General features: G+C 38.7%; 1 protein-coding gene across 1 annotated transcript in view; it reads right to left on the bottom strand.

The window, feature by feature from the left end:
- The window catches only part of cadm1a (cell adhesion molecule 1a), a 233862-nt gene that overhangs the window by 30012 nt on the left and 178488 nt on the right, over positions 1 to 25362 (bottom strand). The window contains 4 exon segments of the mRNA XM_043221808.1: positions 4298 to 4378; positions 13707 to 13879; positions 16261 to 16357; positions 21295 to 21453. Of these exon segments, the coding sequence (XP_043077743.1) occupies positions 4298 to 4378; positions 13707 to 13879; positions 16261 to 16357; positions 21295 to 21453 (510 nt within the window).

The raw sequence follows: 25362 nt of genomic DNA, 5'->3' as shown, positions 1-25362 counted from the left end.
TTGTGTATCAAAGCACTGCAGTGGTTGTTTTCCCTGTGGTAATGCAATTGACCTTTAGTGAATTAGCCTTTTCTCTGCCAGCGAGCCATCTCTCTTTGTCTGGCTTGTATTCTGCTGCGGGAATCAGACAGGGAGAGAAATGGACTTCTATCTTACGCGCAAGTGCTTTTGCTGGGCAATTCATTTGTTCAATTCCAAAATCAGTTTACCAGATGGTGTTTATGCAATTTAAGCCCTGACAAAAGCACTTTTTTTCTCCTCCCTCTCCCCTCCCTCATATTTATTTATTTATTTTGTTACTCGCTAAAATGAATCGGATGCCGACTTCATTTATGCTCTTTCATCAGTTACAAAAAAGAAAAATCTTATTCACCCGTGTTTTATTAGCAAGGCCAAACATGTCATTAATGAGGTAAACATTGTTTTAGCTGTGCCTTTTGCAGCGTCCATTTACCCAGAATATTGCATTTGCTTTATAACGGTACGTAGGAATACTTGGTAAACACGTTTTTTTTTTTTTTTTTACAGTGGCTGTGTTACTTGCTTTGGAAAGCTGCTTGTAATCAATATTTTTATTATTAGTGTTTGTTGAGGCAATTACTACTGCACACACCAATGTATAAAACTTAGAGGTTCAAAATAAAACACAATAAAATGGGAGGGGAAAAATCTCAAATGATCTAAAGTAGCACTGAAGTGTAACACAAACAATGCATCATAAAGCATTTCCCCATTACTCTTTACATTCACGTGAAATAGCTGGTGTCAATTTCTGCACGCAACCTAAAGAATAAAAGAGGAAGAGACAGATTCTAAAAGAAAAAGTGAACAAGAGAGCTCTAAAATAGAGGATGCCATTCGCACAGAGCCTCTCAGCACAGCTCAGAATTACAGATTTTGGGAAGTAATATAAAAAAAGGGCTTGGCTACAAAAATAAACACAATAGTCTGGAGAAAATGGGGACATGAGAGGACTAAACAACACCTTCAGAGTCTTCATTCAGTCTTCCCTTTTCACTGCGGCTCAAAGTCACAGATAGATAAATGGATAGAAAGAGATGGGGCAAATGACGGGAAGGGAGAAACGAGAGAGATGGAGGACAGATTGTGTTGTCAGCAAGAGAGAAAGAGGCAGAGGAAGAAATGCCTCATCTTTGATCAAATTTGCAAAAGCTTTGTGGGGAAAAAAGAGCTCTCAGAAATATCGATAAACATCCATTTCTGAGCTGTGTTTAGCAGAGAAAAAAGGCAATACAAATAGAAATTAATGACATCTGTCCCCATTGCGTATGGTGGCAAGCAAGGCCCCTCCATTTAGCCATTTATTTTTCAGTGTAAATGGCAATTTAGTCATCTCTAAATGTCACCTCCTGAAGCTGTGGAGCACTTTAGCCTTGCGTTAGGGCTTTAATAGATTTTTTAAAAGTGCAGTATAGCCCATTCCATTTCTCTTATAGCCAGTTTATCAAAAATGTATTAAATTTCTAAGTGGCCTCCACCTCTGCGGACTGATAAATTCATGTGGTGTTCCTGAACTATACACATCCAGCCAAAGGATAAATGAAATCAGCAGAAGGAGGGAGCAGTGTGGCTGCTTAGGACCCTCTCTTCCTATTGAAGTACATGGGCATAATAGGATGCGCTTTAAGGGGAAAGCGATAAAAACGCGGCCTGATATAGCAGAGCTATAGGTCTGCGTGGCTTGTGGAAAGCCTATCCGCAGCTGAGGCTTTGCTGGAATCGTTTCGCACAAACAATGCAATATGTCTGTAATTGAATAATATTTTCCCTATCATGGCCGTTTATTCACAGCGATGCCTGCGGGTTGGACCTCTGGAGGATTTCAATGTGTGCAGCAGGCAGCGGTGTTAACGAGATTCATTCACCTCGTTAATGAAGAAAGAGGGTGTGTCTCATTAGTATGCGTCATCGCTTCTTTCATTAAACACAATCATGTAGCCTAATCACGGCCGATTCATTTCTCAGCCCTTTATAGATTCTCTCAAATCATCCGCACAAGTCAGTCCAAGATTTTGATTGCTCGCGGAACCGACGGCCGCTCCCACTCGGTTTCGCGAGTACACAATGAAACTCGGAGACGCATCTCCAGCAATCTGCACGGTTTTCACTGTAATATAAAGAATTGCCTTGAGGAAGGAGAAAAACAGAGAGTGAAACGATCTCAATCGGTTGCTTCAATATCACAATCATTACAGGCAGCAAATTACATCAGGGTCTCTTTTAGAGATTGAAACCAGCAGCAACATTGATTTAGCTTTCCATCATCTGGGGCCGTATTAGCTTTTGTGTGCTTTTTATGTTGAGTAGAGTGGATTAGAGTAGCTAATGAGCTTGCGGTGGTCAGTATCGCAGGGGCATTCGTATCGTTCGGCAACAGAGCCGATTCTACAATCAGAGTTTACTCAATTATAAAATAAGCAAGGTTCAAACGAACCTGCTGCAAAGAGAGCTGAAGTTAATTGTAGAGACTATGCCGCCGCCATATGCTCAGTTTTCTAAAGTGCGGTCTGTGGCCTGGCCATATGCATAGATTTGTCCCCCAGTCATGCATCTGTCTTTTTTTAATTAACGCAGAAGCTATTTAGATGCTGGAAAATGCAGCGCGAGTCCTACAGGTGACGCCCAATTATTTTAATGGCCGCTATGGGTTAATAGTGGGCACTGTATCACAGTACATAAACAAACTTATTGACACGACCCTTCAAAAGTTTTTAAAGTAATAAATCTTTTATTCAACATGGATGCATTGAATTATTCAAAAGTGACAGAAAATACTTTTGCATTGTTAGAAAAAAATCTATTTGAAATGGATGCTCATTAAAAAATCCAAGAAAAAAAGTGTATCAAATTTTTTAAAATAAGAATAAAGATTTCTTGATCACCGTATCATCATGTAAGGAAGATCGGATGTAATCACTGCCGAAAATGTATCTTTGCCATCGCAGGTATAAAGTACATTTTTAAATATATTGATATACCAAATAAATGCTAATTTTTACCAACTCCAAACTTTTGAGTGGTAGTATAAGTTGACATACTAATAAAGTTGCAAGTACTATAAACATTAAAGCTATTAACACTGCAATATTAAGATGATATAGCAATAGGGAGAACTACAATAAAAATGGCTTATTCTTTTGCTAATTTGCCATCCATGTGGAACAAACAAAACTGGGTAGTACTTTATTTTACAGTCCTGTTCCCCGTGTACATACTAAATAACTACAATTAAGGCTGAACCTACCTTACTCCATGTAGTTACCTTATATTACCGTTACTTTCTTGGGGAAGTAAACTATAAGTACATTGCAAGCGCATGTAAGTACACATACCGTAAAATAAATTGACCTGTGCTATAAATAAACCTGAAAATGAGTGTGATGATGCTCTGTGTTTATAAAGTCAATTATACTGCTCCGCTATTGTGCCCTTCTATAAAACAATTGGAACATTTTCTTACTATTTACATACATTTCATGCCATTCCTAAAATAAACTCTCCTAATCCTAGTATTTTGGATTCACCTACAACCTATCCACCATTAGATCAGAAATTTGAGATTATTAGAGAACCAAGGGCTATGCCTACTATATTTTATGTACATCATGGCATTCAAGAGCCATTTGCATTGAGCCCAGGTTCCCCACAGAACACACATACTGATAAAAGACACATTAAGTCGCTTTGGATAAACAACAAATGTGATAATACTCCATTGCATACCAGATTGTAGTATAAAAATGAATAGCATGGGCAGGGATTTGATATAATGAAACAAACAAAACATGATTTTTGTATCATTATACCTGTGCAGTCGGATGTGGTTGGCTCGGTAAATGAGAAATCCAAACATGTACACGCTTGATCCCGGTTCCTCTTGGCCACAAAGACTCTGCCGTCATTGTCAGCCCACAGGAAACATAAAGGGGGTTCTGTAATCCCCGCACCAGACAGGCCTGGATACAGCGCCAGATCCTGATAAGATTACGCCGCTAAAGGAGCGAACCGGGCTAAAATTTGAGAGAATTGTGAAGGGAGCCAGCTCTGACATGTGGCACCGACAGCGCTGCGAGCTCGGCCCAGCCCTGGCCCGGTCTCATATGGGACACGGTCCTCTCATAATCAGCGAGAGAATCTTATCAGGCCTGGCTAGCTGCTGGCGGTCTATCCGTCTCTCTCTCTCTCTCTCTCTCTCTCTCACCAACGCACACACACACACACACACACACACACAAACGCAGTCAGGTTGAGCAGGTGGATGGAGGTCATACCATACCTTGTATGATGTCTGGAGGGGAGGTTGTGGCGGAGATGGTGGTGGTGGTGGTTGTGGGTTTAGGGGTTGTGGTAAGGGCATCTAGATGGAAAAACACAACAAAAAAACATGACATACGGGGAAAAATCAGGAAAAAACGAAACCAAACATGATCAAATCAACAACAATGAGAGACAGATTCGTGTTGTGTAATATGTGTAGCTTTACTCAACAGATGGTAAATTAGTCTATAAACTCTATGTGAATTATCAAGCGTAACTACTGTACAAAATGAAATATTACTCTCTGGTGAAGAAATCATTGTGAATGGTAACTGTGGGAAAAGTATTGCAAAGACATATTTTGTGTGTGTGTGTGTGTGTGTGTGTGTGTGTGTGTGTGTAAACATTTACTGCTAATTTAGTGTTGGGGAAATAGAATAAAATAGCATTTAACAACAATCAAAAGAAATCCAACCAAAATGAAATGATGACATGAGGGAATGATTAGAAATGAAGGAAAACATAAAATGCAGATGGTTATGCGTTTAAAATGTCCATGCTAACAAATGACCATAGCCATGACACACAGAAGGGGTCCTGGCATACATTCTCCTGTTTGTTTTTTGCATTTCCACACTTCATTAGCCGCTTTCCCTCCCTACTATCTACTAATGTTGCTTCTGATTTAGCAATTTGTAGTGTGGAGTGCTGGACGCAATACTGATAGACCCCAGAGCCAGTGGCAGCGGTCGTGACAGGCTTAGCGTGTTTGATGTCGGCGAGTTAACTCAGCGGGAGTGTTAGCCAGTCCGGTGCGTGGGGTGATCAGGATTTTTCATGGAGAGACAAACAGGCAAACATTAATGAAATGAGGAATGGGAGAGGAGGGGGAGCGCGGGCATGGGAGCGAGCGATGTTTCTCGGGGAGATAACAGGCGTGAAAAGCGGCGCGGCCCGTGCCACTGTTTGCCCAGCGCGTCCAGACAGATACCACTGTGTTAACATCTGTGGTGGGGGAAATTGGTCGGCTGTCTCCCCTTCCCACTTTGTTGTCTGTGCTCCATCAAAAGAGCTCGGTGGGAGCCCAGAAACGCTTTCACTCTCTAATGATAAACATCCAGCAGGATGAAGCAGAGGCAGAGAGGAACTCTGCCTCCATCTCCTCTGCTGATACATGGGATCACTCAGAAAATGGCAGCCACGTATTGCGTGTCATGCACTACAGGGCTTTGAACACTTGTTACGGACACTTTCAGTTCCAGTTAAAATAGAGCCTCTATCTGTCTGAATACGCACACCACAATATGATATGTAATATCAAAATGTATCATATATTTTAAAGCATGTTGCACATCGGACTAACGTGTTCACTTGACGTTTTAAAAAGATAAATTACTGTTAATTTGCTGTTAATCGAGCTTCAGTGCAAGTGTATAGAAACATATTCGTAAGTGAAATACATGTCTACTCGACTAAAGATAAGTAATACGACAGTTACACTTTATGAGAATTCATCATTTTTTTTATAGAAAATACATAGTTTGTTAATATGGATTTAAAGAATTAATGGTAAGTATGACTGTCACTTCAGTTACAAAACACAAAATTCACTGGATTACAAAAAAACACATAATAAACATCATTTAATTGAAGTGACTTTTCAACTAATCAGTTTTTTTGTAAAAAGAGGTTAATGCAATTTAAATAATGTGAATGCTGGTCCCAGGTAGACTTTAAATACATTATTTTGTTATATATATATATATATATATATATATATATATATATATATATATATATACATACACACACACACACAAAATAATGTATTTAAAGTACATACATTTAAATTTATATACATGTATATACATAGTGTTTCTTTTTTAATTTGCGTATTAAAACAATCATTTATTTACTTTGACATTATTATGCTATTTTTTTAACACTTCTACTGCAACACTTTTAATAGCACTATTATTATTGAGCACTACCATTCAAAAGCTTGGGATCTGGTGGTCATACTGTATTTTAAGGTTCAATGAACCATTAGCTAACTTTTGCCTCAAACTCCAAATTTCTTCTTATTAACAGTTAGTAAGGTGGTTGTTACGTTTAAGTGCTTTATTTTTTGAGGGAGAAGTCGTAGTTAATAGTTAATGAGTGTTCCCTATTCTAAAGTGATACCAGTTTGGTGAGTCTCTTATACTCACCACTGCTAAACTGATAAAAAAAATACAGCAAAACAGTAATTTTGTAAAATAAAATTTCAGTTATTGTGTTCTGTTTCTCTATATTTTAAAATGTAACTCATACCTGTCAAAAAGCTGACATCATTGCTAAATAAATGCATTAATTTTCTTTTAAATAAAATTGAATTAAATATCCTACTAATCCCAGAATATGGAAAAAACAGGAACATTACTAAACTATCAAAACTGATTAAACAACAAGCAAGCACATTTCTTCTTCATAATAATCCAAAAGTACATCATACCCTTCTGCCCTCTGTCCATCTCTTTAAGATATAGAGGCGGATGTGACTGCTTTACTGCACTTTCTGATGGAAAAGGTACTTTCAAAGATTTGTATGTTTGGCATGCCAATAAAAAAACGTAATGGATCACAGGTTGTCAGCGGTAAGTTGTTACCTGTCTCAAACTACACTGATTCACACGGCAACTGCAACTAGGTGAAATTTTCTCTCCCAGACGCCTTGCAGAAGTGCGCAGTTATGTGGATTTCTCATGCTTGTGATGAAGTATGCCAGCAAACAGAGCGAGTGAACCTGCTAAACTGTGTAGGATTTAAACACAATCATGCATCTGTCTGAAAGCACAGGGGCTAAAATGTTTAATATTTTGACACGCTCGATCATCCTTAATATCCTATATGGCAAAAAAAGGGAAAAGGAAACAGCTGACCAAGGAAACTCAGCAAGCAGTCAAGCATGACAAATACAGGCTAACGAAGAGCTATAGTGCTCACTTTTCAAGCAGCAGCACATTTGATCAATAGCCACTATAGACTACATTTGCATGAAATAATGCATGCCGAGCCCAAAAAGCTTAATGCTGTATGAACTAGCAGACACATAAATGTTTTAATAAAGAAAGATGGAGAAACCCAAACCCCACTAATAGTATCTTCGCTTTAAGTCAACGGAGGGCCAACTTTATTGGCGCCACTCCGTTATGAACTGTGAATGCCCAACAGATGTTTGAGATCACCGGTGTCAATAGCTCATTAAAAACTTGGCAGGCCGATTGGATCTATAACTCACTGCGTTTACAAACAGCCTGTTTTTATACATTTTTTTTGCAGCTATCTTTTTAAAAGGCAAACTGATGCCTCCGAGTATCAGGGCTTATTGACTTTCACAGTGCATACCTGCCATGTCATCCCAGCGTGTGTTTATCACGGCACATTATGAATCATAGCAACAGGCCGGGGCGCGCGTGTGTGTAGCAGGCTCATTAAACCCGGCCCACTGCAAAATACTGCCGGTTACACCGATTCCCCAGACACGCAAAGGCTAACGCTAGGATGAGAACTCATATTTTACTCTCTCCCTCGCTGAGCCACTTGCTAAAACGGCGCATCTCCCAAATGAGATGCGGACCAACGCATGAGTGGCTTGCAGAGGCAAGGAAGGGTATCAGGAGAGCGAGGTACGTACGAGGAGCTGACTAGATGAGTACTTTAATCGGCCTGGCATTTCCCGGCATGTCCTGGGACTCCTAACGGATAACAGTCATTCAGGAACGACACGGAGAGGGAAAAACACACGTGAGTAATAGTGCGATTAGCAATGGGTGCTCAGGGCTGTTGATTTGCCCATCAGCAACCTTCTGTCATCAGGAAGCTTTATGTGTTTGTTCAAGCAGATTTTCGCTTGCTCTAGCAAAACTAGCAAGAGCAGGGGAGGCAGCTTAACCCAAATATTGCAATGTGGAGGATTCTTTGGGGCTAGGCAGCAGTTTTAGGCTTTGCTCCCTTTGGAACCAAGTGTAAACACACACACACACACACACAAAACATTGGGATATCGTATTAACCCCCCCAAAAAAAACTCTGGGTGGAAATGGCAAGATTTGACAATGACAATTTTGTTCTCTTCAACTCTTTGAATGTTTTATGCCATATTCCAATTTTGTTTAATTCATAACTTTGGATGAAAACATCTAGTGGTACTCTAACTAAACAATGGACTCTCTACTCTTTACTCTAGGTGGTGCACATGTGAGCAAAAATAACCAGAAATCACACACACACACACACACACACACACACACACACACACACACACACACACACACACACACACACAAAGTAAATTTTATTTAAAAAATGAAATGAAACATTTTAAAAATTCTTAAAATAATAAAACATTAACAATTTGTTCAGTGTTGTTACTTCAGAACTATGAGATGTCAAATTCAAGTAAATTATTTTGTGAGCGAAAAAAAAAAGATTATGATATTATGATGCTTTTCTAAATGCATGACAACATTGTTTTAAATAGATGTTAATTTCTGATTTGAAGAGAGGTGGTAATTCTGAAGAGTTTAAGAACGACTGCACTATAAAATTATCTGTTATGATTATAGGTGGTAAACACATACAGAATCATATGCAGGGAAATTCCCTCCAACTGTTTAATAAGGACATTATATCAATAAATGGTGGAAGTGGCACATTTGCCTTGCTATAGTGTAAATTCAATTAGAGTGCATTCCTCCACCGTAGTTTGCACATTCCTCCTCTCTGTAGAATCAATGAGCAAGAGAGGTGAGTGAACAGCGTAAAATAACAATAAGTACCTGCAAATCTGACACTGGCAGCAGCACTGAAGCGATCGACTCCAATGAAAGGCTAATGAAGGGAGGGCTTAGGAGATGGCCCTTGTTAATGACTCTGGCAGACAGGATAAAATGGGTGTGGATGGGAGAGACTCCTCTGCCTTTGAGCTACGAGACATGAAAGCACTTAAAACAGCACCCATCCAATCTGCCAGCTGAACCATGTTATGAGAGATTTATGAAATGTTTCTCAATAATTACAAAGCAATTCTACAGTATAGATAACTCCAACTGCAACAAGTGCTTATTCTGTAGAATGTGTTAATGAATTAATTTTTTTGGATTACTTCATTGAATTGAATGTTGACTTGACCAACTGTGTAAATGTATTATATAGTAACTATTATGGTGTATTATCATTATTATTAGTGTATTATGTAGTAAATATAACTAAACGATATTCACATTTTAAATGCATGCAAATTTGGAATCAAGTAAATAATAATAATAAAAATTGTTAATATTATTATTTTAGAATTTGTTGTTATAAATGTAAAAAATAATAATACTTATTTTTATTATACACGGGTTACTTATACACGGCCAATTATCCATGGTTATACAATTTTTGAATTTTACATCAACAAGTGTCATATAATTCTGTAAGCAAATGCGCATGACGGTTCAGATGCTCTAGTTTTAGCTTAGATACGAAAGCCTGCACGTCATTTGCAATGCATTCTTTCATCTTCAGACATCCAGTAGGAAGGTTTTACACTGCCAACTCTAATACGGCACATTTGCATGTCTGAATTCACAGATGACTAGATTTTTGAACGGCGGGCTGCCGAGGTCGTGTTTGACAGCAGCCAAATTTATCAGGGCAATCTGACTTTTAAATGTGTGTGTCACAAATACGATGAACTGTATGGGAAACACTGATGGGGAGAATTGAATAAAAGTAAGCGAGCTACAAAAAAGGCAGAAAAAGTATGGAGAGAAGTGATTTACGGCTCCATTATTATAGCACAGAGATGGGATTGGACCCACCATGACAGCAGTGTAGATTGGGTTTTTTTTTTCTTTGCCTACATATGTTGAGCTCGCTGGACCGAGACTGGATCTTCTCGAGTTACATGCACTGCTAGGAAGACTGCTGTTCCTGCAGCTGTTCTTTCTCAGTTCTCTTCTTGCGTTACACATGTTGTTGGATATAAGGGACAATTAGGTGCCTCAAACAAGTCTAAGGCTTGTCACAAAATCAAGCTGTTTATCAGTCTCCATGCAATGTGTTTTCAGCAAGCTGTGTTGAATCCACATTGGTTTACGTGCGAGGGTTGAGGATTTAGGCTTACACTAAAACAAATATCTGTTTATGCTTGCCATTTACACAAACACATAAGGGATTCCCTCGGAGGAAGCGCGGGGCCGAGGCTTTACTTTGGCTTGTGGATGGATGTAAATTTCCATAACCACAAGCGCATTATTCAGGGATCCAATCTTGTTTACATTTTTGAGATCTTTCAGTGATTTGAGATTATTGGTTAAAATTTAAGGTTAAGATTTTGACCAATTCATGATACATCAAAAAATTGTATTGTGTCATCATTGACTTAATGTCGATAACAATACAGTTTTGGTTCCCACTGACTTCTTTTGTCATTTCTGGGAACACAAGGGAAGTTAATTTGAACTGAAACAATTTAATTGCCACCATTCTTTGAAAAATGTTCTTTTGTGTTCTACAGAAGAGAGAAAGTCATATATGTTTGGGACGACATGACCATTTTAATTTTGGGGTGCACTGTCCCTTTAAAAAGAACAGTACAAATCATACTATAACTCAAAAGAAAGTTTTACTCTACAGAAGAGCAATATTTAGCCTATTAAATGTTTTAGGTCAAAGCATATTTAGAAAAATTTACTTTTCCCGGCCTGGAAAACACAATTATACCATGGGAACCCTGATTCTTGACCCACCAAGTGAACAAAATCATGTTTGTGTTTGGGTTCAGCATGCACTCTAAGCGCACTTAAGGAAGTGTATTGCTGTGATCGATTTCAGCTGGGCGGCTGTGAGATACCAAAGGAAAGCCCTCTAAGCATGGAGGAATTGTTACGGAGAGGAAACGTGAGCGAGGGTGACAGGCAGAGGAGGAGTGCGCAATATTAAAGGCCAGGGCTGTGAAGGCAAAGGTAGTCTTTATTAGGTTAGAGGCGCTCTGTAAACTTGTTACAGGCCGGTGTGTTAGATCTCATTCCCCCGCAGGGGCATGCTGGGATGGGGGCCCTAGAAAATGTCTCAGGGAATGTATTTTTTCCCCATAACCAGTTTAGTGCCAGCCACCCTCCAAGTGTTCTCCATCACTTAGCTTCACAACAGTTGGGGAACAAACGCATTAGAGAAAAATTGCCTCTGCAGTACATCTGTTCTGGCTGTCTGTTGAGAGCCCAGGATGATCTGCTACCACAAACCAAGAATCTGATAACATCAGTGTGTATTGCATATGCTTTTCTCCTAATTCATAAGCAACCAATGATAAAAATAATGACAACAGTTTTAAAATGTAAGAGTAAAAAGTAAAAATTAAACGGATGGATAAATAATTGAAATGAACTTTTTTTTATACAAAGTCTTAAAAACTGATAAAAGTTGATGAATTAAAATTTTAAATGAATAAATGAATGAACAAATAAAATACAAATGTAGGTAGCGCAATATAGCTTTTAATGACTGTTTTGGTCGTTAAATACAAAACAACTGCGTAAATACCAGTAATGGAAATATTCAGTAAGGTCAGGTGTAAAAATAACAGTGTTTAATGCGTTTTCAGTTCTAATTATTCACTGTGTGTCTTTAGTAAATCCTGACAGCACTATTTTAACACCAAAAGATGGTTTGCGCAGACGCAAGCTTTTAGTAAATCTGGCCCTTAATGTTCAAATGATTTTAATAGGTAATAAAGTGTTTTTTCTCAATCTTAGCAGCATAAATCATTTATACATTTATAAGTCCATTAATTTAATACAGTCCATTTGAGTCTCATCTTCTCCCCATCATATGCTTTAAACTCTACATCTCCACTCCCTAATAACGCTCAAGATCTGCTTTTGAAACAACTAAATGCTTGGTGATTACTAGCTGTCAAATTTCAGCTGCAATTTTTATTGCGATTTTCAATCTGAAGTAACATACTCAATCAGTTTTAACACACTTGGTGTTTTGTTCTCCCTTTCATCATCTGGACACTTAGTAAGCCAGGACCACCTATGGTGCCCCCTCCAAATACTCCCATGATTCAGAATAACGGCTAGGAAGATGTTGGTAAATGACGACATGGCACCATTTGACAAGGTGCATCTAATCCACAGATTTATTTTTATATAGAAGAGCTGAAAGTGTTAACAACCCTTATAGTGCTTACATAAGGCCACGCATGAATAGCTTCACAATTACCCCTCCGATATGCCATGCATTACATATGCCGCCTGTATGAAAATGTGTCCTCACAGAGACAGCTTGCTAAACGCTCATTTTGCCTTCCCTTTAACATCTCTGTAAAGCAGAGCGTTTAATTGAACAGTGCCTCGACAGAATGCCGTGATATGCGAAGTATGCGAGAAGCGCTGTGGGTCTTGCTGAATGTGTCAGGGCCACTGAGTTTGTAATACGCAGATGTCGTCCTATTAATTTGAGGGAGAATAATTATGAGACTATAGAGCACCCAGATGTCACCAGTGCCTGTCATTACGAGCGCACATGTATGTTTACGTGTCGAATATATTTTATTGCATGTTAACACAACAGAAAAGCATGATGCTAGATTAAATGGTGACAGCCCCCGTTTCTGCATTAGCAATTCTAATGTCAGATACGTGGTTGAGTTGGGTAGATATTAAAAGCAGCATCAGACGTAAAATTCATAAAACGTCCTGATAGTGTGTGCTATATTGAACGTTGTTTTTAATAGGGGAGGGATTTGAGCTCTCGCAGCACCATACGTGGCTGTGTCACTCTCTTTTCTATTCTGTTGGTTCAACTGTCATGAATTTCTCGTGGAACGACTGCCAAGCCACTCATGGGAGAAACGTGTGAAAAGCCTGTCGCAATTACTGGCGCATTTGCACTTCGTGCTGGGGCAAGTTTTTGGAACACGCACAACCCGGGCGAAGCCAAGTTTCTGTGGCGACCCACCGACAACATGCGCTGTTCCCACACACGCACACATAAACAAAAAAGTTCGGCTACTTTAAAGCTTATTCACCAGTATCGTTTAGATCAAATGACTTGAATGTGAATGAGCTGGGCTTTGCCTCCCTCGCTACTGACATACACTGTATACCGGTTCACTTAAAGATCCTCATTGCAGCACAAATTCTTTTTAAAATAGCTCAGAGTCCATTGTTGCGCTCTGAAAAAGGAGGACAGCAATTTCACCACAGGCTTAGCGCAGCAAAAGATATCAGAAGTAAATTCCAGGAGGAAAACGGTCAGATTAGAACGTGTCCTAAAGGAAAGGAAATGTCATTGAGATCAATGTTATTGACCCATGACTCAGATGGAGTGGTGGAGTGGGTGAAAGAGGAAGAGGTCGGAGAGACAGAACTACTCGGTCACTTTGAACTTACCGCGCACATATAGAATGTAGTCAGCGTACGTTTCACCCACAGAGTTGGACGCCATACACCGGTAAGTGCCGTTGTAGGACTTGTTGAGGTTCTCAATGAAGAGATCTGAGCCGGTGATGACCGCGTGTGGCGGCACGTCGTCATCCACCCTCACCCAATTCACCTGCTGAGGCCTGGATGGAGACACACAGCAGAAATGGATTAGCTTTAAAGTTGAGAAGCCATAATATAAAGTCTTTTCTGGCCAAGGGATCTCTTACTCAGATTAAGAAGCTGTCTGAGTACCATATAAAGTTTTATAGGACATTGTATGGCAGGACTGCATATAATCTTGAGCAGTACAGTTTATTTCTGGAAAATGTTTTACAAGAACATTTTATACAAAAATGTAGTAATTTAGCATTAATTGTTTCATTCAAATATTTGCTGTTTCTTAATCTTTTTTTTTTGTGAAATCCACTAGTATTTTCTTAGTAAAACACCATTTTTGTCTGTATATATTTTGACAAATAAATTATTTATAATAATAATAATAGATAGAATAAAAAAAAGCATGTCTACTTTTTGTTTTAAATGACAAAATGTAGATTTTAAAAAATCTTTAAAAATCCTAAGTATTTATTGTTTGAAATAACCATGCAAGTGATTCCTCGGACACAACAGTTGGTATGCATACATTTTGAGTCCTTTTTTGTGTGTGTTTGCAATATGTAATCATGTTAATATGTGCAATTTGTGCTGAGGCTAAAAACAGCTATGGCCCTAACCTCAAAAAAATGATCAGTTGTGGTCAGTAACACAGATTGTGGGATTCGACCAATGTCGCAGCCTACGGAATTGGCAAATGAACTACATTTTGGCGAAGTAACAAAAAGCGAAAGGCTGTGATTTTCTCTTGTCTGCCTCAATTAACTGCCACTGCGAGCTATCTCCTTTTGTTCTCTAAACACCTGAGCCGGGCACACAACAGCCTATTCTACTTTCACAGTGATGAGCAGAATGAGCTATACCCACTGTGGAAAAATAAAAGAGGCTCTAAACTCTGCTCGGCTCTCACAAGTTTCAATGGCACTGCTGCAGTGTAGTTATTTCCCAAGAGCATCTGAGGAGGCTTTCCCTTGTTGTTCTGGTTTTTGTGTCAGTGTTTAAACTTGTTACCATCCTGTTTAAAAGGGGAGAGGGGAAAAATACAAAAAAACAAAACAAAAAACCTTCACAGCTTCGAAACAAAAGACCGGTTCGCGTTCAATAGCAGTTGATCCTCAGCCTCTGAGGACGGCAAAACAACATTTGATGGCGAGCAGCGAGTGGGGAATCTCAAAGAGTCTCAATCTGAGGTTAAATATACATGCGTGGCATAAAGATGCAGACATTCCTGATATGGAAAGGGAGAAATGACCTAGAAAAAGTGCCTTATTGAGAGGAAGGCATGGGGAAAAACACACAGTGGAGGGGCTGCAGAGAACCTGGCGTGAGGCGGAGAATACAAATGGGATGGCAAGCCAAGCCCTGCTCTGTCTGACAGTAATGACTGCAGCCCCTCTCCAAGCTTTAATGAAAATGACTTCCAATTTTCTGCTCACTGTATTGATTGTATTTTCATCTTTATTAAATGAATTCGGGTGGCGCCTCGTCTGCCCGCAGCATTTCGGCTTGGGGATGTTATGAGGCTTGTTGAATGTAAAAACACCGGAATGGCTTTCATTACATGTTCTCACGCAATGGACTAACATTGATAACTCACTTAATGCTCACGTGCGATGACCACAGAAAATACCTGGACGCTTTTGTAAAATGTAAATTGCATGAATTTCACTGCAAACCAAATAAATAAATGATCATTAAAAAAAAAAATCACATTTTGGGGCCACTGTGTATTTAACAAGGGTGAAATGAAAATGACTATTAATATTACTGGCCATCAAAAAAGTATTTTAGCTTTGCTGCATCTTCAGTTTAATTAACAAAATTTATGTCATTTTTTGAACATTTTAAACCAACTTTCAAATTCTATCTGCATTTTTACGTCTGATGCTGCAGACTACAATAATTTCCTATATTCTGGACATGTTGGAAATTGTAAATTGTCTTCAGTTTCCATTCCTCTCGTCCATGTAGTTTTATCTAATTAGATTCTCTACTAAATGAAAATGTTTTTTAATTTAATGTTGTTTAACCAATAAAGTAATCAACAGTCAATAAAAAGTAAAAGGCAAAAAGTAAAAAAATACAGTGATGTATGTTTATGAATATGATTATTCCCAGTGTCCTTCTCAATTTCATTGCGTAGGTAATTTAAGATGATTTAAGACTAAAATAATTTTTTTTTTTTATTAAATTCAATTAAGCAATATCACAAAATATCTTGAAATGCTGCTTGTCCAATGAATTCAGGACAAGAATTCCACTGAATGCCTTGTGATGGCGATCACTCATTTGGCTGTGGGTTTTATGGGAAGAAAGACCATGTCTCTGACTCATCCATACCAGAACAAACAGTTGAAAAGTTGCCAATATAGTCAGAAATGGAACACACAGGAGAGGGGCATCTTACTGTGGTTTGCCTTTAGCCTGGCACGTCAGTTCCAGATTCTCGCCCTCTCTAATCAGGCCCTGCGGAAACTCCACCTTGATCGTCACCTCAGGTTTATCTGTGGAGGAGAAAAGTAAAGCACATCAGTGTCTTGTGCCCCCGGGCTGCATGAAACTTTAAACAGCCTTGGCTTTGTTCAACACTTATTGGATTGTTCTCAGTCATCTGGTTTGACTCTTCAGCATTACCATTGTTTGATACAAAACGTGCGCATGCTTTTTTTTTCTATTAACCTTTAGAGTCATTTAAACATAATCGATACACCCTGATGTTTGCTGTGTATACAGTGAGAAGTCATGACATCACCAATGTCCATATTCAAGCGCTCTCAGCATTGACCTTTCTGCTCCGTAAGTACTGCCCTTTCTCATATCTATTAAAACGACTGGCCGCTCAATGGTTCTATTCTCCAGTGACTGGCAGCAGGTAGCCCGCTGGCTTTTTGCACCTTGCGTCAGCCTTGCCTCTCAGACGTAGCTGCTACATTCAGCATGAAATGTGCACTTCTCCTTGGCAAGTCTCAGTTCTTTTCCAATTCAGCTGGGATTAGACTTCCTGCTGTGTTTGTACAGTGCAGCAGGAGGGGTGACATTCAAACTGACGTCGGACATATAACTAACGCTCTCTCACGTCGAAGTATCCAGCGTGGTGTGTCTCGGCACCGTCGGAGGGTAGGATCTGACATACAGATTCACGCGGGCCGGTCACTCGCACCACATTTGTCTGAACTCCTTGCATAACCGTATTACACCTCTGTGCCAATTTCTAGCGTCTAATAGGATTTTTCGGTCTGTCTGGCGGTCTAATGACATGATGAAACTTAATGGCAAACAGCTTATGTAAGAAAATCATAGAGACATTTAGGACCCTTGGCATTTAATGGACTACACAAGGCTGTTTCGCTGCTGCTTTTGTAGAATGTCTCTAATATCAGGCATATACTAAATAGGCTCCTGTTTGCCAGGTAGTGTTTCTACATATAGGTACATGACAGGCAAAACAGGAAACGGCTACCTTTTTTGTTATACTGAGTGCTAATGAGTGCAGCGAGAAAATAAACCATAAAAGACAGAAAAAAAACAAAACATGAAAAACACTGAAAGGCAAGAATGTGTTACTGGCCTTTCATTAGGCATAATGGATACAAGAACAACACTTAGGTGTGCCAAATAAAGTGAAAAACAATAAGTAAATAAACAAAGCAACAGAAAAAAATTGCATAAAAGCTACGTTTGTACAGCCTTTGCCAAAATTTATTCTATTACAATTTATATAGGGGTAACAACACTTTGAAGGTGTAATTTGTTAACTATTTATTGCATTAACTAACAATGAGCAATATATATATATATATATATATATATATATATATATATATATATATATATATATATATATATATATTCATTGTTAGTTCATGTTAGTCAGGTCAATTAACATAACTATTGGTTTTAATAATGCATTAAAAATGTTGGAATCAACAATAACTAAGATTAATAAATGCTTTAGAAAAGGTCATGGTCTACGTTCTATGAGTTTAGAAGAAACTAAACTCATTTAGCTCCGACCTTGATCAAACTCACCTGCCAGTAATTTTCCAGTAATCTCGAAGAACTTGATTAGTATGTTTAGGTGTGTTTGATTAAGGCTGGAGCTAAACTTTACAGGAAATTGGACCTCGAAGGCCAGAAGCCTTGCTTTAGAAGTATTTTTCATTGCTAATTTACAGAAAAGGGCTATTAGTGACCGTACTAGCACCATTAAACCATCTTGAAGTGAACTTGAAATTATATTATTTTCATAATTCATGTTTCTGGTCTCAATGTGAATGATTCATCGCCCTCAATGCAATCCCTTCTGCTGACGTTATTTACTCTCCCTCATGTCTTTTCAACCCTGTATGACTGACTCTCTTCTGTGAAACACAAAAGAAGTATTCTGAAGAACTCTTTTTTCCCATACAATGAAAGTCAGTGGAGTCCAAAACAACAGTGAGTTGGACCCCATTGATTTCTATTGTATGGACAAAAAACATAAAATTTTTTTTTTTTTTAGAACATGTAGAAGAAAGCCAGTCCTACGGGTTTGGAACGCCATGAGAGCGTGTAAATGATAACAGATTTTTCATTTCTGAGTGAACTATCCCTTTAAAGTTCCCAAGATTCACAGGAGGCTGTGGAGCGCTTGCCAAGCCCACCACGTTATGTAAGTGGGCTCCACATGAGACGCGTGCTCTGAGGTTCCTGCTGTTTCCTTGGAGGTATTCATCCTCTCAAACTGACAGGTTGTAATGGCTGAGCTATGCCTTTCCAGTCCTACGCTCCATTCCAGAGCTGGCCGGCATCCAGCCCTCTAGTTTCTCAAAGGAACCCAAATCTAATATTCCCCCAGTAATAGAGCTTGAAGTGGCGTTCCGCAGATGCTTATGTGACAACGCTGTGTGTACATTCCACAGACGTGGGGGAGATATTAGAGCTGCTCCCATGTGCAACTTAATGACATCATTCGCTCACTTTGGCAAGCAATGTGGGTTAAACAGTACACATGCGCTGATAGATGAAACAGTGGGTTTGTAATGTAAATAGTCCAGAGCCATTAATATGCATGAAACAGGATAAGCAGCAGACCTTGCGTTGGAGGCAGGTCATGCATAAGGGCCAAGGAATTCACAAAAAAATCCACACAGAGAGATGCTGAGTGTCCCCGTAGATTCAAAGGGGTGAAAGATTAGTTCGCTGAAGCCATGTCAAAGTCGCCCACAATAACCCCCAGTTTCCACTCTTTCAATTTCACCGGCTCTTACGGCACTTTGAATAGACTGGATGTTGAGTGAACGGTGACTTCACTTTGACCCACGGATTTCACACTTTCTTGGATTTTTAAAGTGTACGACGGGAAAAAAATAAGCGTCAATGTCCTGACAAGATTTATCACATTATTTCAGGGCTGACGTTTCAACTGGCTTTTTGGCAATCGCTAAATTTGTTGAGTGCTTTGCCCACTTGATGCTTTCCTGTTTGACCTCTTCTATCAACAAAAAGTGATCTGTTGGCCTTCTATCTGTCCAAATTACACCCTGTCAGAGCTAACATTTCTGTGTCCATGATGGACAGTCTGGTCTAAAGCGAAATAGAGAGAGAAAGAGAGAGAGCGGTCCGCTCAGAAGTTCTGTAAGAGGAATATCCACCTGTTTGTCTCAGCTCTATGGAGACTCCTTCCATTTCTCCCCTTGTCATCTTCAAACTCTTCGCATGAAAGGCTCTGAGTGAAAGTTTCTTGCTTTGAAGCTTCCCCTGCATTAGTTCCTTTCCAAAGCTCTCTCTCTCTCTCTCTCTCTCTCTCTCTCTCTCTCTCTCGGGCACATGAGCAGTAAATCCACGGAAAGCAGCGCCACCGGCCTCCGGTTGGTGTGTAGCTGGTGTGCCGGACAGAAAAGGTCACTCTAATTCTAATAACACAATTATTGACACGAGATATTGTCGTCATTTCTTAGCACCGCCACCACGGAGAGTTTAATTTCCCTCAAGCTGCTGAACTGCACATCGGTGGAACTGTTTGCGTGGTGTAGCTATCAATATTTCTGGCTTATTTAATATCCACAGCAATAGTTTTCTATTTTCTATTGTAAAAATGAACTCCATTAAGGCTGCCTTCACTCAATGATTTTTTAACATTGATTGTTTTCCCAGTTTCAGCAGCCCAATTTGAAAGAAGAGTGAGCCAGACAATGACTCGTGCACCAGCTCTCCCCGGAGCATGACAAAGGCTGGCCGTGAGCACGAAATCCAGTTAAATAGCACAGACAAAATGGCTTTACATTTTTCTACTTTAAGTTGGGCACCAAATATCCTGCAGTTTCTGGAGATGTGTTGCCTTTGGTAGATAAAGGTCGAGCAAAAAAGCGTTTTCCGGTGATCTTCTAAATCAAGTGGTAGGCAAGATTAACCTCATGGAAGAATATGCTTGAGGATCCAAAGAAAACATCTTTAAAAATCATATCTGTATCTGTATCACAGAAGACAGTGCCCAAGGCTGTCCTCCAATCAGAGGCACAATCTCTGTGTCAGGACTGAATTACCCAAGCGCAAAAACATGCTTAATCTTTCATCACAGGCCAGGTGACATGGCAGGGCTAATGTCCGCTCTCACAAGGGAAAGGATAGGCCTGACTGATTTCTAACACAAGGACAAAGATAACAAGAAATATCCTAACTTTACACAAAGCGGAAAACAGGAGGAAGAGGAACACCTTTATCTATTATTAATATATGTTACCATAATATACTATTAATTCAACAGTACTAACTCCATATGTATATATTTAAAATGCGGTCACACGTCCTTTGTACTTCCAAGTAAATACCCAAGATATAACTATATATATATTGATATATATTTATGATATTATTATATTTAAATGACTAACAATTACATAATATGTCAATATTTACACTGTTCACTCAAATTATATTTAAAAACCCCAAAAACAAATAAATGACAATACTTAGAAAAACACCTTTATTCATCTAAATATATATATATATATATATATATATATATATATATATATATATATATATATATATATATATAATATATTATTCACAATTATTCAGTCTCTAATTTAATAATAAATAGATAGTAATTCCACATTTACAGTGTATTAAAAATTATGTCATGTCCTTAGCTCATTCACATTGTAATTCAAAAAATAAATAAAATAAACAATAAAATGCTCCTTAATTTACACAAAGATATTAATTTATATATGCTTAAATCTTGAAATATTTCAAATTTGCACAATTGTGTTTTTAAAAGCTGTCCACAATTTAAATAATAATAAAAAAAAGTTTCAATCCAAACATATCACTCATATGTAATACTCATTGTAATAATTATAAAATTATACTGAAATGAAAATGAAAGGTTAAACATAATATTCACATAATATAATGTAATATTAATAAATATCTCTTAATGTGCCAGCTCACTCACATTGTACTTCAAGGTACTTCTGCGCCTGAAAGTCCTTGACCGCTGGATGGTCGACAATGCAAACCACAGGAACTCCATCATCCTCTCTTGTGACGGTAAACCTCAGCCAGCTAGTCACAGTGAACATCCTGTCATACGTGGCCTCCACTTTAGATTTGCCTGTGAGAGACAGGAACCAACGAGAGACATTCAATTCAAAATTAATCGCTTTCATTATCATCTCTGTCAAGAAACCACGGGTGGCTAAATGTATTGAAGGCCACAGTATACGTTACATCCTGTGAGCCGTCTAACAAAGCGGATCCCCTAACGACTCGCACATATGTGACATACGGAGACTCGCTGTAGCTTATCGATGACATGTGTACAGTAAACAGCCCCCTGCAGCTTCACCTGAAATGTGACCATATGGGAGGGGCCATGTGGCTGAAAAACAGCCCCAAATTGCTTCCTTTGGAGCCTTGTTATGCAGCTGTCACTCATTGGCAACTGTGTGGGCTGTGATGGTGTTTTTGTGCTTTATGAAGTGAGATATAATGGCTGTAGTGGATGCCTCTGACCCGCAGCCCTCCTTCAGCAGCATCAAGTGGGCATGAAGAACACAAAAGACTCAGAGTCATTGTGCGGCTCCAGACAATAGCCTCGCAGCACCGCACAGACCTCCATCACTCAATTACTGCTCTGGCCTTGTGGAGAGAAACAGGCGTGGGTGGAAAGAGAGGAAGAAGGAGAGAAGGCATGAGCGAGAACGCGGGAGAGAGAGAGAGAGACCTATTGTCCTGTTTGTGTATTTGTGTAGAAAAAAAATCCACTTGACCATTAAAAAAAACGAATTAGATGTGGTAGTGACAGACTAAAAGAAAAGACACGGAAAAATGAGAGTTTGATGGAGGTAAACATTATAGGTGTGTCATTTATGTGACACTAGCTGAAACTATAATGACTGTTTTCAAAAAGGTTTCCTCAAACCATTCCCTCCAACTTTCTCCAAACTAATACCACTGATTGAGCCAGTGTTACCATGCCAAGCTGGTTGTTTATGCTCTTCAGGAAATCGAACTGCGAATGGCTTCCTGTACTGAAAATAATTCACACACATAATAAAAGAAATCTGTAATCAATCACTCATCCTTGTTTCAAACCCATTATTCAGTAGAACATAAAAGAAGATCATTTGGAGATATTTATGCACATATAAAGCTGTTATGGGCCACGTTGACTTTCATCGCATGGATAAAACCAGTTCTTCATTCTTCAAAATAGCTTGCTTGAAAGGGCTTAAATCAAAATGAGGGTGGGCAAATGATTAAAGAATTTTCATTTTTCTGTGAACTATCCCTTTAATCTTGGATAAATTACAGTACTGTTCAAAGATTTGGGTTTTAAAGAAGTCTCTTATGCTCGCCAGGGCTTTATTTATTTGATCAATTATTATATAATATTATTACTATTTGAAATAACCATGTTCTATTCTAATATAGTGCAAAATGTAATTTATTTCTGTGATGGCAGCATTGATTCAGTGTCACATGATCCTTAATTCTGATTTGTTGTTCAAGAAACACTTTTTTGCAGAAACCAAGATTTTCAGGATTCTTAGATGAACAGAAAGTTCAAAAGAACAACATTTATTTGAAATAGGAATGTTTAACCTCATTCATTTCTTTTTGATAAAAAATAAAGAAGTCTTACGGACCTCAGTTTTGTGTATATTTGCTGTTGTATCACACGTTGCAATTTATGTGCGGTTTCTATTTTTCTTTTGTCATTTATGTGAGGACTGCATCTATCTTCTGGCTGTGTTATCAATGTTATCAACAATACACAATGCTAATTTTTTCCACAAAAATGGCACTGCTGTGTGGAAATCTAGCCATCTCAATACTCCAGACAATTTTTTTTTTGACAATTCCTTGTCTTGAGCATTCATTCGTTCTGCATTCAGCATTATCAGCAGTGAATGGATATTCAGACAATCATATCTCGAATAAGTGAAGACACAGAGCTCATTGAGAGCCCAGAAGCACGTCTATATTCTCCCTCACAATGCCACAGTCACTGCTGATAAAGAGATAATCACAGGTCAATCACTGTCATTCAGACATTTCTTCATTTCAATAACATCTCCCTTTTTGAAATGCAAAGGAGCTCTGATTAGTCCCGATCTGCAGCGATACAGTGGGCTGAATATCAAAAGAGATCCTGTCCCTATTGAATTCCCCATTTCTTCACATTTTTCGCTCTCTATAATTTGCCCTCCCCCTTTTTATTTCCCATTATTCAACACCTTCCGATGGAAAGTCACTCCCTGGAAGAGGGCAGTCTGGAGATCTGGGGCCAAACGAGTGTTTAGCAAACTTCCTTAAAGCCATTAAATATTCTAAATCGTGCCATTGTGCTTCAGCTGAGCTTAGTGGGCTAATTGAAATGAGATTATATTTTTAAGCAATGACACAATGAGCGGGCCCGCCGTCGTCTGACAGGAGGAAATTAACAACTCATTGTTTCCCGACGTTCATTCAGCCAGTCTTACGAGACAGGTGTGTGTCAACAATGGAGCAGGATGTAAAACAGAAGTACTAAATGCAGCACAAAACACGGAGAAGCCTGGGAAGGTTGTGTATGTGTGAGAGAGAGGGAGGATGAGGTGGTACATCACGGGGGCGGCTGAGTTTACATTCCGGGGCTGTATGGGTGTAACCTTTAAATGATATTTAAAAAAGCCTGATTATCCTAGAGGTAATTAGGCTGAATGATGAGGACATTTAATTAAAAATAAATCCGAAAAGGCGCAGGGGCCAAAAGCAATTTCCAGCCAGTGAGTGCCAGCGTTGCACCGCCTGTATCAGGAAAAGGGGCCCTCGCTTTCTTCAATCTCTTTCTCCTCCTCCATTCAAACCGCTCCGCTGTACAAGAACAGAATATTCATGTCCTGCTGTCCATCTCACTGAGGCGAACTCGTTCATCTTTAGTGCTACATTTGTCCAACTGTCCAATAATATATTGATGTTACATAAAAACAAAACAACCGGTGACAAATGAACAGAACAATGCCGTGTAATAGCTGCCGAAACTCCCAGCGGAGAGAAATGGAGACCACTGACTGAGCTTATCGCTAATTACCAAATGAAAACATCCGTCCAGGACTCCAATTTAGCCGTCTCATTTGGGATAGCTGTTATTAGGACAGCTTATATGCAGTAATTTGTACATATGCAAATTGCCCGTGTCTAGACGGCTGAGGGTTAAAGGTACGGCCTCTCGCTCACCCACACGGACCATTACAGAAAATTCTTCTGTGAGGAGTGTTCAGGTAAGCAGATGTTAAAATGGATGTGGTATGACTTTTATGAAGACATTGGAAGACGTTCAAACCTTTATAAACAACAATATGTAGAGAAGGGGTATGTGAAATAATAAATACACAACTGGTCAAACGTTTGGACACACTTGTTGTTTTTTCTCACAAAAACTGATGTACAGTATACAACTAAACAAATACATATATGAATGTGTAAATAAATATATAAATATGTAAAGATATATCATTATATATCATATTTAATGACAGATTAATAAATGATGTTTGAAAATTTCGTGATAGGAAAAAAATATTTAATTACTATTCAAATGCTTGAGGTTGGTAAGATTATTTTGTGCTCAAAAAGCTAATAATATAGTAAAATATTACTCCAATTTCAAATGTATTTTATTTGAATATGTTTTAAATGTATTTATTTGCAGTCATAACTCCAGTCCTATTAGTGACATATGATCCATGAGGAATCATTCTAATATGCTGATACTGTTTTTCAAACCTTTTTCAGTATTCTTTGAAGCAAAGAAAGATTTTTATCAGTTTAAAAGGCAATTGCTGAATACTATTTATTCTTAAAATAATAAATAAATAAAAAGTCTTACTGATCCCAAACTTTTGAATAACACTGTACTGCACATTCACCCATGACCTGCAAAGCATTACATAAATCTAACAATGTTTGTTCCTAGCATTAAGTTGTTTAAATGTGTTTGTCTTTTCGATACATAAAGTCTCAGAGGACAGTGCAC

This window comes from Puntigrus tetrazona, chromosome 21 (assembly GCF_018831695.1).
Source record: "Puntigrus tetrazona isolate hp1 chromosome 21, ASM1883169v1, whole genome shotgun sequence".
In the NCBI taxonomy this organism is placed as follows: domain Eukaryota; kingdom Metazoa; phylum Chordata; class Actinopteri; order Cypriniformes; family Cyprinidae; genus Puntigrus; species Puntigrus tetrazona.
The sequence above is the reverse complement of the archived record's forward strand: the minus strand, read 5'-3'. Positions and strand labels throughout refer to the sequence as shown.